This window comes from Amblyomma mixtum, chromosome 1 (assembly GCF_055824585.1).
Source record: "Amblyomma mixtum isolate Tamu chromosome 1, ASM5582458v1, whole genome shotgun sequence".
Classification (NCBI taxonomy): Eukaryota; Metazoa; Arthropoda; class Arachnida; order Ixodida; family Ixodidae; genus Amblyomma; species Amblyomma mixtum.
In genome coordinates this window covers 199,385,054-199,399,727 of record NC_143012.1, presented here as the reverse complement: position 1 = coordinate 199,399,727, position 14,674 = coordinate 199,385,054, and the positions used below count along the sequence as shown (strand labels likewise).

Below are 14,674 nucleotides of genomic sequence, written 5' to 3'. Positions count from 1 at the left end.
TAAGTTGCTCTGGGACGTTAAAACCCAATAAACCAATAACCAAAACCAAAGAAACAGTCAGCTTGGTGCTTTTTTTATCACACATACTTCGCATAACTTCCCCGCAGGTCGCTTTGCCCTAGCTCTGTCGCCTGGTGGACGCATGGTAAGCCCGCAGGGCTGGTACGACGGGTCACGTCATAAGTGCCTACGCTTCTGGTTCTTCATCTCTGGAAGCTCGGCCGAAGCTTTGAACGTGACTCGTGTTTCTGGCGAGCGTGAGGAGGAATCCCTCTGGTTCGCAACGAAGGCTGATGCTCCCGTTCAGCACTGGTTCTCAGCGGCTGTCGCATTGGAGAACAAAACAGAAACAACTAATGTGAGTGACCTGTATATCATAATCGATACTTTCAAAAATATTTTGTCGTGTACGCAAGCTGTCATCTCTAGAAAGCAATAGGCCAGAAAAATATTCTATGTTGATACTTAATGCAAGTTAAAGAAGCCCTGGTACTCAAAATCTGTTCAAAGCCTTGTTAGAAGAACTCTAGTTTGGGCTAGTTGGTTCATGATTCAGGAGGAAAACGGCGGAAAAAACGTGGACAAAAGAGAGACAGAAAGAAAGAGAAAGGCGCTGGTCCTGTCGTGTTTCTCTCTCTTTTGTCCACGTTTTTTGCGCCGTTTTCCTCCTGAACCTATTTAGAATGACGCCTGTCATAGTTTCCTTGAAACTTGAGCTCCTTAATGCCCACAACTTTTTCTATTCTTGGTTTTACCACAGCCCTGGGAGGGCGAGCTATAAACGGCCACGTAACGGAACACAAAGAGGCCGCTTCAGGGTCCGAAATATTGGCGGTGTGAGGACTAGCGATCCTACGAAATTCTATGCCACGATCTTGTGGCGACTCATGATTACAAAGAAACACTACTAAAAAATGCTAAGTGCTCTTGAGTGTCCTTTGGCAAAACAGCCAAGAAAGTTATGTTTCATCGAAAATGAATTGTATGCTGTCAGCAAATTACACTTGCGCCTACTCCTTGATAATCACCAAGAAGTTTGTGTGGAAGCATGTGCTAAGTTTCGTGTACTTCCAACCGGCGTGGCATTCGCCTTTCGCCCATTTTGCTTGTCACATTCAAGGCAAAAGTAAGAAGTTTTAGACTGCATATGTTGCCAAAAGAAGTAAAATATAGTCAGCTGTGCTGTTACCTCCGAGTATTATAATTTGTTGTTGCTCAAGTTTTACCTCTTGAAGGAAAAGAAATTCAGGTTGTATGACGCACTCGTTCATCACAAAAGCGACCGGGCGGGCATAGTGAAGATCATAAAATGCTATATACAGCCGTCTAAATCTCTAGCTAGCGGCCGCGACTGCCGCTTTTTCTGGGCTTCTGCGCTTTTCAACACAGCAAACTTACGGAAAGCTCAATATTAAGCACGGGCTTAGTGACCGTGTGCTTAGATCTGATACTTTCGCAAGTTTGCCCCGTGATAAGCTGGAAGAGCACGAAAAACACGGTCGTCACGCACGCCAGCTAAAGATTTGGCCGGCTCACTACAACCTCTAGTCAGGTGCGACTAGCTTGCCTTGGCGTCGACTGAAGCGAAATAACATTGCAGTGATTGCGAAAAAAAAAACCTAATTGGTGGCAATTAGTACCATATTCCTAATCAAAAAAACACTTAACAATCAGATGGATCCCAGTGGTTAGATGAACGTACATTTTGATTGCAAATAGCACGTCCAGTAGACCGGCAAGTTAAAAAATATCTTTCTCAACCTGAAGCAAGCTCCCTCTGGAGATGACAGCTCCTGCACTTGTGAAGGCCGGCACAGAACGGTTTCCACTCAATGGTTTAGTTCTATGTTCAACCTCTAATTTTAACACACATAAATGTGTGATTTATTTAAAGTATTCTGAGCTTGAGCCCCACGTATTTAACAGACGTTGACAATCCCATTTCGAGTGTTACAAAAGTTGCTTGGTCCTACTTTTGTGATAGGTGGTATTCGAAGGAACTACCTCCGGGGACCCGGGCGCAGCTGTTGCCGTGGATGACATCAGCTTAGGCGAAACGGAGTGTCCTTCCCCAGGGAGCTGCACGTTTGAAGAAGACATGTGCAACTGGTACAACAGCAAAGGCCTCTCCTATGCCCAGTGGTATCGGCACAAGGGCAACACTGTGTCTAATTCTACAGGCGTCGACAAGGACCACACCCTAGGGACAAAAGACGGTGAGAGAGAGAGTGGGCTTTATTAATAAGTCGAGGCGTTCAACGATTTTCATTTATGTCCGAAGGTGTTTTGTTGCTGGCTGGACCATCGCCAGGACCCGATGGCCTAGCATAAACTGTGGCAGAGAAGCTCGAGGTGCACTTGTGAACCATTTCAACAAGTCGTGGTGTGGCGGTAGAGTTCCAACCGAGTGGAAGTCCGAACGTCAAATTCAGACCCTAAGTCCTGGCAAATCACCACTTGACATCACATCGCACGATCCAAAAGGATTGGCAGGCTGCGTCGGCAGAGCGATGGAAAGTGCGCGTCCACACGCACTGAGCACTGTCATAGCGCTATCAAATATATCATGCTGTAATGTCCGAGTTTTGACGCAGGTGCTGTCTATTGACACTCTGGCTGAATTGGTGTCATCCGTTCCACACCAAAGATAATTCAAGCGTTTGACTGCGGCGTCTTTCCTGCATGTGAAAAGCGCATATGACAGCATAATTCACCACGCAAGATTGGACGGTCTGGGTGCTGCTCAACGTCATGGGCACATGTTCTGCCAGACACGCGCTCAATTATCCATTTAGATCACTTTTGTTAGTTTTCAGGACAGATCAATGTCTTCTCACCTCACTTCCTGTGGATTTACACCGCCTGGTTCTGATCAAAACGCTCTTCAGTCCTGTACCTGCCATCTTGCCAGCCTTCCTATTAACTAGACAATACATCGTTTACAGGAACCATTTATGCTCATTGCACCATTCTCCCTTCCCAGATTAGACCCGCCTCAAGACCGTCCTCTACATTATGGAGCCCGCATATACGTAGTGAACTTCTTTCTATAGCCGACATCTAAAACAGGTATCTCTTGTATATTTGCGTTAGAATCAGGGGCCGCGACTGCACGTCTTCACAGACACCTCAATCAACCCCATCAGTACCTCGGACTCTGTACTCACCCCATAAGAACCGCAGCAGTCAGAATGAAGTCATTTCACCAAGCCATCTCACAAGACTTTATCGACGGGTGACGAACATTTTGCTCTTCATGTCACCATTCAATATACCACTAAACAAAAACCCAGAAGTGCCTTATCTTAAATGACTCAGAAGTGCCCCTGCAAGGCTTGCAATCTGTTCTACGTTGTAGATACCAGGTCGCGGACAATATAAAATGCTACGTCACACTGCCAACAATAAAGGAACCAGTACTGTCTACCAACACTTCCAGGACATAATGGCATCGCAGGTAATTGTGGCTCGGACCAGGTAGCGCTGATTTCTGAGGAAGCCAATGATTGCCTGTCGATCCCAATTTCGAGGGTGTACGGTAAAGTATGCTTAGAACACTTGCGCGGGATATCGTGCTTGCCACTTGGGAATTCCGGCAAATTTTCGAAATAACGTTTAAAATCCCTGGATCTTTAAGCTGCGGTTTCCACGCGTCCTAGAAAGAAACGAAGCAACTTTGCTGTGTGGCCTGTGGCTTGGTGTCGCATTCTACAACCACGTTTCCTTTCTTATTGGTATGGCTGAAAAACGCGCATGTGCTATATTGAACTACGACGCGACTATAGCACTCATTTTCTGTGCTTGCGAGGTACTTAGCTTCGGAAAAAAACGAAAGTACGAGGTAGAGTTGTTCTTGAGCTCATGTTTTGAAAAATATTTTATTATATTTTTTGATGGTTATGAAATTCTTTATTTTATGCTAACTTCATGGAATATATATAAGCAATTTAGGAAGTGCATTAGATGTTAAACAGTCGATCTCTAATGCTCGTTTCACAGAAATTATTGTGAAATTAGGCTATACTATAGCTTTTGAATTCACCAACAAATATGACGCCCATTGGCTATTGTACATCGCTCGGGTCATAAGCGTATTCAAGCGAGCTAAAGCAGAGCACATATTGTTCTTTGGAGTGCCACGTGCGAAGGTATAGTTCCTATAAATATTTTGAAGACTAACTTGTATATACTAAATTCCGTCTTTCCAGGTTCCTATCTCCTTCTGGATGCAGCAGACATGGCGTCAAACCGTCTTGCCACCTTGCAAAGCGAAATTATTTCTTTGGGACCGATTGTGTGCATCAGGCTCTTCTACATCATGAAGCAAGGATGTACGTTCGATATCTTTTCTCCTAAGTCGTGAGCTGTTTAGACTGGGCTCCTCTAATGACGTCTTCATATATATATATATATATATATATATATATATATATATATATATATATATATATATATATATATATATATATATATATATCAGTTATCCTCAAACAGCATACTTTGAAGGCATTCTTGAAGTAAGTGTACCATTAGACAGGTGTCAACCAGCACTCGATTAACCATACACATCAAACGTGCTTGTCTGCCAGACACGCACCACATTTGTCCTTTGAGATCTAGAAGCAGAACAAATGACCTTGCAGCAGTCACGCCTCCCAACATTAGTAACAGCTCATAAAGTTCCTTTCGTCGACTGCCGTACGAATCTCGATGCCTACACTGCCAAACTGGAGACTCCACATCTTGCAAGCATACCTTAACACAATTATAAGTTCCAGGCGCAAATAATCGAGACATGGTCAGCAGAACTTCATTTTTAGTCAACTGTAAAGCTGACACCGTTCTATAACAACTCAAGCTGACTACCAGCCCTCATAAGCACGACCAGCTGGCGTTCAATATAATATAGACGGAGAGGGCAAGAAATAATTATTCTTACATTTTTTTCCTCGCGACTTCATCGATTGTCAGCGCAAAAGTTACAGAGCGCTACACTTCTACGCAATATACTTTACTTTCTGTACGTGCTATCTCAAAATCGCTGTAGATTTTCGTCTCCGAAGGCAAAATGTGCTTGTGGGTTAGCATCATTATGTATCAAGCTTCAAAGTAACATGTACAGATGAAAGCTGGTTGTTTCGCGATTACAGTGTGCTCACATGCCTCTATCAGGAAAGATGCTGAAGAGCAACCGTGCTCAAAACCTTTCACCTGCAAAGATCGGGTTTCTCTGCTGTTCCCATACTGAACAATATGGACAAATTCCATTTTTAATGGCAAAGAGGTTATGAACACAGTATATTGTCGGCTTTTGCTATAGCAATCAATATATAAGCATTTCTCTCGCAAGCAGGCTTGCATTTTTTTCCTGTTAACGTTCTGGCTATCGCCAAGTGTTATCGCCAATATTTTAATATACAAAATTATTGTGCAGCAATGTTGTACATGGCACGGTCTATCGCTGTAAGGCTATGGTCATGAGCTAGAGTTTCCGTTTATTTTCTTGGTCCAACGGCCTAAAGAGGTGAATTTATTGTCATCGTCAGCCTGGGGCCTTACACTGCGACGTATTGATTTGTACCCCATTCGTTTGACCTTAGCCCAATGGTCGCTTTTGTCGGTTATGTAGGTGTAGGAGAGATTGAACCCCTTGGCTTGATAATGTTTGAGGTAGTTACCACTTTTCTTGCAAAAAAATATAACACAAGGACATGAGCTTCCAAATCATGTGCCTTTGTTGCTATGCGTCTCTCAGCAGATGGTTAAGATGTCAGTACAGTTCGTGCATATATTCTCAAGTTTATTCATAAGCGCTTCCTTCACGCTCATATTTGTACCGTCTTGATTGCTGAGGTTTCAGGTTATTCAATTTAGTAGAGCAGAATGTTGGGCCAGTTGGTGTAGCGACATATTCAAGAAAACTTTGCACAGAATAACACAAGACACACGAACAACACGAATAACACGAGCGCAAACTTGCAACTGTATTTTTCGGAAAGGATACATCGCCTTAAAAAGCAGAAAGGGCGCCAGCGTATGATAGCCAGTGCAACACGTGTGGGAGTACATTGGTACAGCAAATATAGTATCAGTGATAAGCACAAGACAATTCAAACTCAGCGGAAATGCCCAGAAAGCTGCCACATGAAAACGGGTTATCGGTCGCGAAGAAAACCAAGTTCTTTTTTGGGAAGGGCTATCGATGCTTTACCCACGCAGCCTGCCGTACTAGATATCTCGCGAGCCTCCACAATCTCCAGGGCCACCCTATCGGAAGCTCTCCCAATAACCACCGTAGAACGGAGGAGAAGGTGGCACTGCTGTTTCTTCTTCTTATTCCTGTCTATGTAGTGTTTGCATTTATGGCAATGCAATGACAGGTTCGAGGCTCCATTTGAGCCCAAAGAATTGGCATGCTCTCTGAGCCTGTCATTGAGACAAGTTGTCATTGAGACAAGTTGCAAGTTTGCGTTCGTGTGTGTGTACGTGTTTCTCCCTTCCGTCTTGTGTTATTCTGCGCAAAGTTTTCTTGAATATGTAGGTTATTCAAGTATATCTGTGATGCTTAAGTGCCGTTTAAATTGTGAATACATCTATATAGCGCAATTCGTGACCTGTGTGACATATGCGAAATAACCTTCCGTGCGAAAACCCGGCACTTCATTCAATTGCCCAAGGAGTCAATTGGAAATTCTGTAATTTTTTTGTTAGTGACATAAATTAAGCGGGCGGCTATTTGATTGCAGTAGACATGTCAGCGTTCTAAATCATGTTTGTTGTGTTAGGAGTTATGAATGGTTCCGGGAGGCTTGAAACATGCGTTATGAAGTATAAGGTATTCCGTATGAAGGTTTACAAGCTTTCTGAGTGCACTACTTGTGTTGTCCGCTACTATTGTTAGAGTAGACAAAAAAAAGAAGGGGGAGCAAGTAAGAACCCTCGACGCACACTCAAATTATTGAGAATAAACAAGGGCTATATTACAGTTACAACTAAATTCTTGTTCGCTCACTTCAATAGGGCTCGCACTGTTCCACGCATGTCCGCTCGTCACGCTCGCGCACCACACACTCTGCGCTTCCCGCCGCCAATGTTGATGAGTCGACGCGCCACACTCGCGAAAAACAAACATCACAAACATAAACGGTATCCAGACGGCGTCGGAAAGAGAGGAAAGAGGATAGGCAGGCGATGCAGTAGGCACTAAGCGCACCGAGCCAGACGTCAAGAGTGCGCCCTCGAGGAGACGACTGCCGCCGTCTAGGCGGGAGTAGGCGCCGATGTGGAATTGTGTCAGCCAATTGCTTACACTATGTTAGCAGCTATATAATCCTATCCAACTCCTTTTTTATTCACCTTTCGCTATATCTACCCGAAAGGCACTGGTAAGATCCTAGCCGCCGCAATCGCATTTCGCTGCAGGCGAAATACTACAGGCCGATGTTCTTTGCGTTATCAATGCATGATAGAGAACCCCAGATGGTTGAAGTTATCCGCAGCCCTCCATTATGGCTTCTCTCATAGCCTGCATTGCTTTCGGACGTTAACCGCAAAAAAAACCAAAAAAAACCTCTTCTCTATGATTAGTTGCATGACTGTTGTGGCTATTTAATAGGTTCGCATAAAATACCTTCATTTCAACTATCAATCCAAATTGTATTCACCTTCCCAGCTTTGTCTCGAGGTAAGTTGTAATTGTTTTTTTTTGTTTTTTTTTTGCGGGAAGGAAATGGTAGTGTCTGTCTCACATATATCGGCGTACACTTGAACCGCGCCGTAATGGAAGGGAGGAAAGTGAGAGTTAAAGAAGAAAGAGAGAAAGAGGTGCCGTAGTGGAGGTCTCCGGGATAATTTCGACCACCTGGGGATCTTTAACCTCCACTGACATCGCACAGAACACGGGCGCCTTTTTCCTTCTGCCTCCATCGATACGCGGCCGCCGTGGTCGGGTTCGAATGTGGGTACTCGGGCTCGGTAGACGAGTGCCTTCACCACTCAGCCACCGCGGCGGGTTCTCGAACTGTTAATCTGATTTCTGACAGCATCTCACTGTCGCATTGGTGCTTCCTTCTTTCAGTGCAGTAAAGCGCTTAGTCAATTCTCTCCTTTTTTGTCGGCCTTGATATCTCTATTCTACCAATTACTGATACATTTGAGGAATTCTGAGTGGAATTAAGATTCCTTCAAATCGAGAACATGTAGTGAGACGCAAAAAATTCTCACAGATGGAAATGCAACCTATCTTCCTTTTCAGCGAGAGCAGTATTGACAGTTACTTTCCTTGACGAGAATGGCATGCCATCCGGCCGCTCCACGGCAGTGCACGCCCAAGCCCCGAGTGAATGGACCCTGCTTTCTGTGGAGCGCAACAACATCCCTTCGCGGTTCTCAGTGAGCATTTTTCAGTTACTATATAGCTTCTCTATGCACATTGCCTGAAAGGATTATATTGATTAAAATGAGAACGACATGAAAACGATTTTGCTGAAATTATTGCTTATTATCCATATAGCAAAGCGATGAAATTTTTTGAAAAATACTTTTTAGTAGACTGTCTATGCACCTGACCTTTGGCGGCAACAAAGCCGGAGAGGTGCTAGTGTTTTTCGGCGCCCTCATACATCGTCCTTCATCATGCACAGGTTTTGATCACTGGACAATCCGGACGAGGAACGAGCGATGTTGCCATCGATGACATTGACGTCCGCCCTGGAAAATGCGAACCGGGACCTCAACCAGGTACGTGCTTGTCTTCTGTCATCATCACAAGCAGCAGCAGCAGTAGCCTGACAGCGCCCACGGCCGGACAAAGGCCTCTCCCATATCTCTTTGCCAGCTGCGGCCAACATATACCCGCAAACGTCTTAATCTCATCTGCCCACTTAACTTTCTGCCGCCCCCTGCTACACTTCCTACGCTTGCATGAAGAAATGCATCTTTTAAAGGGAATGCAAAAACCCTTCTGTACCAATGCAAATTTTTGATGTGTGCGAATATTGTACGTTTCAATTCGCTTTTGACTCGGCAGATAAGATCCCCATGAATATCGATTAATTGGCAGGACACAAATATTGAAGTCTAAATAATTATCTAGGTTGGCCTTCTAAGGCAGCAGTTTATTTTTTTAATTGGTTCTGGAAAAATTCTTGGTAAGGCGCAGTAGAACGTCAGAACATGGCGACGCCGGCTGTCGATCGTACAATGGCAATTATTTTGTCATGTCAAGTATAAACTGTTACTGCTTGAAGAGTTTTCCTCTTGCTTTGGCCATTCTAGTTGAGAAATACTTCAATTATAGCGCACAGCTATGTGGGAAGAGTAGATATGAAGCAGTTAGGAAACGCTAGAAAAGGAAGCAAGGAATCAGCGAATGCGTTCTTGAGGTTGACTGCATCTTAGAGGCCTGTTAATAGCTCAGGATACAATATTAGATTAGTCGCAAACTAGCCATTCTCGTGGCGCTTGATATACAACCTTTCAAGGCTGTCTCATAACACGATTTTAATTAAATTATGGAAGAACATGGTGCCATCGCCCGCCATCCAGCTCTGCGCTTGTTTGTGCTCTTACGTAAATCATGTACGCCTACAGGTTATATAAGACGAAAGATCAGATATTTAGTGTCTCAAGTCTGTGAAGCCGCAGTCATAACCACAAGCATGGGTCATTTGCTTATGGCATCCACGTGGGTCTCCTATGCAATTGTCTCGAACTGTACTTATGCAATGGTCCTAATGAAAGTGAGATCTTCCGTAGGTGAATCTTCTGTGCTTCGATCAGAGACTGCGAAACTGTCTCCGATGTCAGATAGCTCGTCTAAGAAAGCTTTCGTCGTTCGTTTGTTGACATGCTGATATTGTTGGCTGAAGTAAGTTTGTCAGCAGCACTTTTATTGGCCATTCCAGAAATGGCCGCAGCCCTTTCCGATGTCGATTATTCGGTCTGGAAGGATCTCCGTGTTTCCTCGATGATGGCTTCAATGTTTCTGGTTTCCATGGCACATACGGTGACAACGACGCTTGAGTGCGGCGGAACGTTCACTTGTTCAACTAGGACACTCAGGACAACGATATGTGCCAGGGCTCTCATCGAAGGGATGGCTACGTCCCTGGCCAACGTGATGAGATTGGACTGAAGGTTAATAGTCGCCTGATGCTTACTAAGAAAATTCATGCCCAACATTACGTCACAGGAACATAGTCGTAGCACTGCGAAGGTCACGGAATGGGTATGCCCTTTGAGGGTCACTCGTGCTGTGCATTGTCCTGCAGTGTAAAAGTGCCCTCCTACAGTGCAAATTTGTGGTCCGTCCGAAGCGGTCGTGACTTTACTCAACTGAGCAGCTAGTGTTCCATTCGCCACCGAATATTCTGGCCCCGTGTAAACCACAGCAGAGATTTTTCGGTCGTCGATAGCCAATTCTAGTCGAATTTTGGTCTCGGTGTGCAATTACGGTTTCGATCAGTGTTGATAGTGCTGCTGCGGCTCGCCCTTCTTGTGTTTCGTGACAGCGTTGACACCTTGAAGTTGCATCGCACCCCTCCCAGACGACTTTTTGATTGCGTCGTTGCGTATGCGGCTTGGCCTTGCGTCGTCGACGCTGGAAGGCGGTTGGTGGCTGTGGTAAGCGGGTTTGACTTCTTAGCACTTAGCCTTCTCGATAGAGGTACCCTTGTGGGGCTGCCCACATTCAGCCTGCATTACTTGATACCTGTAGCCGACCAAGATTACTCGTCGCTCCTATTTTGGTCACGTGTGAGTAGCCCGTGAGTACCAACGTTAGCTTTTCATGTCAATTAGCCCCTCCGAAATACGTACGAGACCGACGCGGGTTCTAAAGAGGCAAGCCCAATTGCGGTCAGCCCACCCAGTCCCTTCAGGGGGCCGATGTAGATGTTTTATGGGCCGACCTACCCATACGCCCCAATGGTACACTCAATGCATAATATGGAGAAGTCTTTGGTCATTGTCAGACGTACCTAAGCAACCTATCGATATTTTCGTTGTTAACGCGTGACAAATTGGCTATGTTGGCTGCCCACAATAAGGCCGTCTTGAACCTTGTGCATGCAACGCACCTTTTTTTTGGGCGTTGCGCGGATAGACCGTGTCTGCGTTTTGATCTATAATGACATTTGTGGAGCCTCAGGTAGTGTAGTGCATTCTGATAAGTGGCCACAGTTATTCCTGTGCACGGTCTGATTATTTTGCACAGTTGAGTGCGAGGGCCGAAGCATATAATTTGAAGAAATTGTCTAAAGATGCTGATGATGATATTACGTGTTATATATAAGAGCAAGTTATGGGTGCGCATAACACAAATTTGCGAATTACAACAATGCATGCATAACACGATGGAACCACGCAGGTGGGTTAAGCCCCACTTTAGCCGATGTAGGACATTTCTCATCACAACTGACACATTTCTCACCACAAAGATAGTATACTTCCTACAACTACTATCACCTTCGCTGAAAAGATGACCCGGCAGTAAACAGCACCATCCACTCGTTGTACAAGGCTGTCCTAGGGTTGTCAGAATACGCTAGCACACAACACCTCCTCCAACTTGGCAATTACAACATTCTTTCGGAACCTACAGAGGCATGCAAGACAGCCCAAATTCATCGCCCCTCCAGAACCATGCTAGGGTGCTTCATCCTTGACCGGCTGAACGTCAACTCGATAGGTGATCTCCACCTCACAACCTCCCTCCCGAAAGACGTACGTAGTGGCCTCGATGTCAAACCGCGACCCAAGAACATGCTCCCTGGCCGATATGACGCGCGCTGTCAGCGCAAAGTCGGAGGACTGGATGGTTTCTCTTGTGCCGACTAACAGCAACAAACGCGCACGCGTCAAGGCAAGATGCAACGACCTTCGTGGCGTCTGCAAACACGCCGCAATCTACTTTTTTCTCTGCCGCCACGGTGTGCCCCCTCCCCACCGCCGCGGAAGAGGCAGCGATTGCGGAGGTCATCGCTGACCGCCGTACGCTCACTGCCCTCAGTGACTCAAAACTAGACATCCTAGATTACTCGGCATGCTACATCTGCCTTCCCGACGCACGCATACTGCGCGGCTGCCCTCTCGACTGCAAAATTAACCTAATCTGGGTACCCCCCCAAGCGGGCAACTCTAGAAACGAGGGGGCGACCGTCTTGCTCGAAGATTAACAATCCGGGCGGCCAGCCCTACGGATCCTGACCCCTTGCTGAAGCTCCCCAGATTTTTGTCGACATGACCAATTTTCATAAAGGGACGAGATGCTGTTTCCCGCCTCCCCCCCCCCCCCCCCCCCCCCCCCCCCGACCTCCACCGAGCGCAAGCCACCCTGCTCCACAGATTGCAGATGCACTCAATTCTTATCCACTCCAAGCTATCACTAATCACCAACGAGGAATGTGACCCCACACGCCCAAATTTCAACTACGGAGAACCCGCCAGTGAGGCGCACGTCCTCTGAGGATGAGAAAATAGCTCCCCCCACCTCCACGGGCCCTCCTACCAGGCTGCGCCCAACTACTCACCCAGCAACACAAGACCACTCAACTTCGCCCCCACCTGGGGCCACACAGGACCCACCTGCCCTAATTCCGGACACCTGTGCAAATAAAAGTTTCTCTCTTTCTCACGGCCTACGTGGGACCTACGGCGGTTTCGTTTGAGCAGCCCAATTTGGGCTAGCGGAGGTTTTTTCGAGCATAGAGCCCACATTGTTGTTCCACCTGGCATCAAGTACCCGAATAGGGACCGATGTGGGCTAAATGTAGGAATATGGCATGACGTAGCCCCGGAAACACCAATACGGGATCCATATAGAATACACGGGGGCAAGACCAATTTGGGATAGCCCACCTATTCCCCACAGGGGGACCGTGTAGGTGCTATAGCGGCTCCTTCAAGGCCCACTTTCTCATGTGGGACCCACTAGGTCCCCCCCCCCCCCCTCTAATGTGTGCAACTTGGGCACCTGCAGCATAAGTTCTTGTTGCTGGCGATCCTTCCGCGACATACTGTATGTATTTTGCCTAGGAACAATAGCGGAGCTGTTTTTTCTCTCATGCAGTATTTTTAAGGCTCTGATGATTCGTGCATGCAAATCAGGTGCCCCATAATAGGATCGTGAAGGTCTTTTTTGCCGCAGAACGAGCCAGAGTTGTGCCGAAAATCTCGATTGACTATATACGCAAAATGTTATTTTACAGAAACCACAACCAGCCCTGCTTCGACAACGACAAAATTTCCGGTTCGGCCTTCAACACCAGGCGCAGCAGTTACTTCAACAACAGGCAAGACATCATTACATCGTTTGCTAGAACATTCTTGAATATTGCATATATACTACTGCGCCCTTTTGCGTGCCTCACTGGAGCACTAAACCCACTTTGTAAAAGAGAAGGGCGAGAAGGAAAAGGAAGTAAAAAGTGAAAAACATTTTCCCGGGAATATTTATGCATTTTTAAACGATGCTAAGCGTTCAAAGCTTGAATTTTATTTGTCTTTTAGTACCCTCAATTCCATTGAAGGGACAACCAACAGGGAGTCAATAAGTAAGAGCACTACAAAAAAGCAGTTTAGACTTCTTGAACTCGTAAAACAGCGGGAAAAATTGCAATCTGTGCAACGATGTGAGAAGCTAAATGGCTCACACTAAACGGTGCAATACTCCAGGTTGCTTGCTATCTCTAAGCGTCGGCAGCCCTCATTTTATGGGCAAGGTCAATCTCACATGAACACCAGTTTACCCGAGACAACACAACTCTTAGTACGGTTGCGACGAGCTGTTTTAAACTCATACCGAGGACAAGCTCTCTTATAAACCTAGTATTTAGGGATATCGGTTGGCTGTGGACGATTATGCTCCATGGAAACATGAACGCAACCGAGTTTACTTGCTTTCGAAACGAAAAGCCCTGCCATTGGTTCATCGCAAAGCGAGTGTAGTGCAGCGCGTTGTCTTAGTGACATTTATTAAAAATAACCTTGTCGAACCTTGAAATGCCACTGGCCTCTGCAGGCAACATTTGAGTAATTTACAACAGAGTTTCAAGATAAAAACAAGTCTGGAAATATCGGCCTGTCCCATTTTAAGGCTTAGGTATTCGCTCAGTTCATACACAGCATGAAAAATAAACAGGAAAAACAGCTGCATACCGCGTCTCCAGAAACGATGAAGGACAGTCTGCATGGGCTGGTGGGCGTTTTTCTTCCACAACGTGCACCTGCGCCTCTGTGATCTGGGCGCCTCTGCTTAACCACAGGTTTCACCGTACTGCCTCACAACAATGAGCCCACCCAGCGCATGAGGACGCTAAAGAAAAAAAAAACGAATGTATAAGGACAATAAGTATTACGGCTGAAAAACACCTGAGCCTCCATAGTTTGAGAAAGACAGCATATGCGGCGCAATAGTCATTCATAAAGATGAAAAAATACTGTCTGGATGCCACTAAAAAAGATGTCTGGATGGCATTAGAACATTGGTAAAGGCCACTTAGCCTGATTAACATTTCTTGTCAGACCAGATAAATAAATAAAACCGAGTTAGAAATTTGTCGAGTTGGGGAATCCAACCAGGGTCTCAGGAGTGCGAGACGAGCTCGCTAACCATTTCGGCGTGCAAGCTCGATGGTTTGGAATGAACAAAGGCGCGTCTGGTTAATACGACTTT

At 45.9% G+C, this 14,674-nt stretch overlaps 1 protein-coding gene across 3 annotated transcripts in view; it reads left to right on the top strand.

Annotated features, from left to right (window-relative positions):
- LOC149370516 (MAM and LDL-receptor class A domain-containing protein 1-like) overlaps nucleotides 1-14,674 on the top strand; it is a 197,706-nt gene that overhangs the window by 167,174 nt on the left and 15,858 nt on the right. For 2 of the 3 annotated variants that reach the window (XR_016285828.1, XM_089562058.1), the window contains 6 exons: nucleotides 108-358; nucleotides 1,985-2,216; nucleotides 4,209-4,331; nucleotides 8,255-8,391; nucleotides 8,643-8,739; nucleotides 13,209-13,292. Coding sequence is in view for 2 of the 3 variants with exons in the window: in XM_089562058.1 (XP_089418184.1) it covers nucleotides 108-358; nucleotides 1,985-2,216; nucleotides 4,209-4,331; nucleotides 8,255-8,391; nucleotides 8,643-8,739; nucleotides 13,209-13,292 (924 nt within the window). In the remaining variant the exon portion in view is untranslated. Of the gene's footprint in view, nucleotides 1-107; nucleotides 359-1,984; nucleotides 2,217-4,208; nucleotides 4,332-8,254; nucleotides 8,392-8,642; nucleotides 8,740-13,208; nucleotides 13,293-14,674 lie in introns of those variants that run through there. The other variant, XM_089562069.1, reaches the window with a different exon arrangement.